Below are 5,000 nucleotides of genomic sequence, written 5' to 3'. Positions count from 1 at the left end.
ACCCTCACCCCCTCACCCAAACACCTCACCTCCCTCACCCAAACACCTCACCTCCCCTCACCCCAAACACCCTCACCCCCTCACCCAAACACCCTCACCTCCCTCCCCAAACCCCCTCCACCTCCCTCCCCAAACACCCTCACCCCCCACCCAAACACCCTCACCCCCTCACCCAAACACCCTCCACCTCCCTCACCCAAACACCCTCACCTCCCTCCCCACCCAAACACCCTCACCCCCCTCCCCAACACCCCCCCCCCCCCCCCCACCCCCCCCTCACCCAAACACCCTCACCCCCCCACCCAAACACCCTCCCCCCTCACCCAAACCTCCCTCCCTCAAACACCCTCACCCCCCCTCACCCAAACACCCTCACCCCCCTCACCCAAACACACCTCACCCTCCTTAAACACCCTCACCCCTACCCAAACACCCTCCTCCCTCACCCAAACACCCTCACCTCCCTCACCCAAACACCCTCACCTCCCCTCACCCAAACACCCTCACCCCCCTCACCCAAACACCCTCACCCCCCTCCCAACACCCTCACCCCCTCACCCAAACACCCTCACCCCTCATAAACACCACCTCCCCCTCACCAAACCCTCACCCCCCTCACCCAAAACACCCTCACCCCCTCACCCAAACACCCTCACCTCTCACCCAAACACCCTCACCTCCCCTCACCCAAACACCCTCTTTCTCTTAAACCTCACCCCTCACCCAAACACCCTCACCTCCCTCCTAAACACCCTCCTCCTCCTCACCCAAACACCCTCTCCCCTCACCCAAACACCCTCCTCCCTCACCCAACACCTCTTCCCTCCAAACACCCTCACCCCTCACCCAAACACCCTCACCCCCCCCTCACCCAAACACCCTCACCTCCCTCACCCCAACCCCATCCCCCCCCTCACCCAAACACCCTCACCTCCCCTACCCAAACACCCTCACCCCCCTCTAAACACCCTCACCCCCCTCACCCCACCTCACTCACCCCAAACACCCTCACCTCCCCTCAAACACCTCACCCCCTCCCCAAACACCCTCACCCCCTCACCCAAACACCCTCACCCCTCACCAACACCCTCACCCCCTCACCCAAACACCCTCACCCCCTCACCCAAACCCCCTCACCCCCCTCACCCAACACCTCCCCCCCTCACCACACCCTCCCCCCACCCAAACACCCCCTCCACCCCCTCACCCAACACCCTCCCCACCCCCAAACACCCTCACCCCCTCACCCAAACACCCTCACCCCCTCCCAAAACCCTCACCCCCCTCACAACACCCTCACCCCCCTCACCCAAACACCTCCCCCTCTTAAACACCTCACCCCCTCCACCCAAACACCTCCCCCCCTCACCCAAACACCCTCACCCCCCCTCACCCAAACACCCTCACCCCCCTCACCAAACACCCTCACCTCCCTCACCCAAACACCCTCACCCCCTCACCCAAACACCCTCACCCCTCCCCTAAACATCACCTCCCTCCCCACCCACTACCCTCTACCTCCTCTACCCAAACACCCTCTCCCCCCTCACCCAAACACCCCTCCCCCCTCACCCAAACACCCTCACCTCCTCTAAACACCCTCACCTCCTCACCCAAACACCCTCCACCCCCTCCCAAACACCCTCACCTCCTCCCCAACACCCCTCACCCCCTCACCCAACACCCTCCCCCTCAAAACCCTCACCACCTCACCCAAACACCCTCACCCCCTCCCAAAACACCCCACCCCCCCTCCCCAAACACCCTCACCCCTCTCCCTTCACCCCCACCCAAACACCTCACCCCCCTCACCCAAACCTCACCCCCTCACCCAAACACCCTCACCCCTCCCAAACACCCTCACCCCCTCACCCAAACACCCTCACCCCCCTCCCAAACACCCTCACCCCCTCACCCAAACACCCTCACCTCCCCTCCTTAAACACCCTCCACCCCCTCATAACACCCTCACCTCCTCCTCAAAATACCTCACCCCCTCCACCCAAACACCCTCACCCCCTCTCACCTCACCCCCTCACCCAAACCCTCCCTCCTCACCCAAACACCCCCACCCCCCTCCCAAACACCCTCACCCTCCCCTCACCCCTCCTCCAACCTCCCCCTCACCCAAACACCCTCACCCCCTCACCCAAACACCCTCACCCCCCCTCACTTAAACACCCTCACCCCCCTCTCTCACACCCTCACCCCCTCACCAAACACCCTCACCTCCTCACCCAAACACCTCCCCCTCCCCTCCAAACACCCCTCCCCCCCTCATCCACCTCACCTCCCTCACTAAACACCCTCACCACCTCACCCCACCCTCTCACTCCCCAACCCTCACCCCCTCACCCAAACACTTACCTCCTCCAAACACCCTCCTCACCCAAACACCTCCCCCCTCACCCAAACACCCTCCCCCCTCACCCAAACACCCTCACCTCCCTCTCCAACACCTCTACCCCCTCCCAAACACCCTCACCCCCCTCACCCAAACACCCTCACCCCCCCCTCCCCAAACACCCTCACCCCCCTCACCCAAACACCCTCACCCCCCCTCACCCAAACACCCTCACACCCTCACCCAAACACCCTCCTCCCTCCCACCCAAACCACCTCACCCCCCTCACCCAACACCCTCACCCCCCCCTCACCCAAACACCCTCACCCCCCTCACCCAAACACCCTCACCTCCCCTCACCCAAACACCCTCACCTACCCAACACCCTCACCCCCCCCCTCACCCAAACACCCTCCCCCCTACCCAGCACCCTCACCTCCCTCACCCAACACCCTCCCCTCTCAAACACCCTCACCCCTCCACACCCTCACCCCCTCACCCAAACACCCTCACCCCCTCACCCCAACCTCCCTCACCCCCCCTCACCCAAACACCCTCCCCACCCCCTCACCCAAACACCCTCACCCCTCCTTAACCTCACCCCCCCTCCCACCCCAAACACCCTCACCCCCCTCTTAAACACCCTCACCTCCCCTCACCCAAACACCCTCACCTCCCTCCCCACCACACCCTCACCTCCCCTCACCCAAACACCCTCACCTCCCCTCACCCAAACACCTCCCCTCACCCTTAAACACCCTCACCTCCCTCACCCAAACACCTCACCCCCCCTCACCCCAAACACCCTCACCCCTCTTAAACACCCTCACCCCCTCACCCAACACCCCTCCCCTCTCACCCTCCCCCTCACCCAAACACCTCACCCCCTCACCCAAACACCCCTCTCCCACCCTCACCCCCTGCACCCTCACCCCCTCACCCACACCCTCACCCCCTCACCCAACACCCTCACCCCTCACCCAAACACCCTCACCCCCCTCACCCAAACACCCTCACCTCCCTCAAACACCCTCTTCCTCCTCCCAAACCCCTCACCCCCACCCAAACACCTCACCCCCTCACCCAAACACCCTCTCCCCCCTCACCCAAACCACCCCTCACCCCCAAACACCTCACCCCCCTCACCCAAACACCCTCCCCTACCCCCTCACCCAAACACCCTCACCTCCCTCACCCAAACACCCTCCACCCCCTCACCCAACTCCCTCCCCCTCCTTAAACCCCTCACCCCCTCCAACACCTCACCCCCCCTCACCCAAACCCTCACCCCCCTACCCAAACACCCTCACCCCCTCACCCAACACCCTCACCCCCTCACCCAAACACCCTCCTCCCTCACCCAAACACCCTCACCTCCTCAAACACCCTCACCCCCCTCACAAACACCCTCACCTCCTCTGACCTCACCTCCCTCACCCAAACACCCTCCCCACCCCCCCTCACCCAAACACCCTCACCCCCTCACCAACACCCTCACCCCTAAACACCCTCACCCCCCTCACCCAACACCCCTCACCCCCTCCCCAAACACCCTCACCCCCTCACCCAAACACCTCCACCCCCTCACCCAAACACCTCACCCCTCCCTCACCTACACCCTCACCCCCCCTCACCCAAACACCCTCACCTCACCCAACTCCCCCTCACCCCCACCCCAACACCCTCACCTCCCTCACCCAAACACCCTCACCCCTCACCCAACACACCTCCTCACCCAAAACACCCTCACCCCCTCACCCAAACACCCTCACCCCCTCACCCAAAACACCCTCACCTCCCTCACCCAAACACCCCTCCCACCTCCCTCACACCCAAACACCCTCACTCCCTCCCTCGACACCCTCACTCCCTCACCCAAACACCTCATCTCCTCACCCAAACACCCTCACCTCCCTCACCCAAACACCCTCACCCCCTCCCACACCCTCACCCCCTCCAAACACCCCCTCACCCCCAAACACCCTCCTCTCCCTCACCCAGCACACTCCCCTCACCCACCCCCCCTCCCTAAACACCCTCACCCCTCACCCAAACACCTCCCCTCCTCCACCCTACCCCCCTCACCCCAAACACCCTCACCCCTCACCCCAACACCCTTACCCCCCTCCCCAAACACCCTCACCCCCCTCACCCATACCTCCACCCCCTCACCCAAACACCCTCACCCCCTCTTAAACACCCTCCCCCCCCCTCACCCAAACACCCTCACCCCCTCCCAACCTCTTCACCCACCTCACCCAAACACCCTCACCCCCTCCCTTAACACCCCTCACACCCTCACCCCTCTTAAACACCCTCTTCCCTTCACCCAAACACTCTCCCCTCCCAAACACCCTCACCCCCCCTCACCCAAACACCCTCACCCCCCTCACCCAAACACACCTCACCCTCAAGCCCAAGAACGTCCCAGACCGAGACAGAGACCAAGACCAAGACCAAGACCAAGAACTGAGACCAGGACTGAGCGAGACAGACTGAGCAGACCAAGACCCTGAACCAAGACTGAGAGCAGACCAAGACCTGAACCAAGACTAGACCAAGACTGAGAAACGAGACCAAGACCTAGACCAAGACTGAGACCAAGACCTAGACCAAGACTGAGAGCGAGAACTGAAAAAAAAAAATCTCGAGCCCT

The 5,000-nt window shown here is 63.1% G+C and overlaps 1 protein-coding gene across 1 annotated transcript in view; it reads right to left on the bottom strand.

Moving 5' to 3' along the window:
* Window positions 1-4,754: 4,754 nt before the first annotated feature.
* Window positions 4,755-5,000, bottom strand: part of LOC121876693 (mucin-5AC-like) — a 43,394-nt gene continuing 43,148 nt past the window's right edge. Inside the window, exon 7 of the mRNA XM_042382038.1 lies at window positions 4,755-4,975. Coding sequence (XP_042237972.1) covers window positions 4,755-4,975 — 221 coding nt within the window. The remainder of the gene's footprint in view (window positions 4,976-5,000) is intronic.

The sequence above is a fragment of the Homarus americanus genome, unplaced genomic scaffold, assembly GCF_018991925.1.
Source record: "Homarus americanus isolate GMGI-L3 unplaced genomic scaffold, GMGI_Hamer_2.0 scaffold33177, whole genome shotgun sequence".
NCBI lineage: Eukaryota > Metazoa > Arthropoda > Malacostraca > Decapoda > Nephropidae > Homarus > Homarus americanus.
The sequence above is the reverse complement of the archived record's forward strand: the minus strand, read 5'-3'. Positions and strand labels throughout refer to the sequence as shown.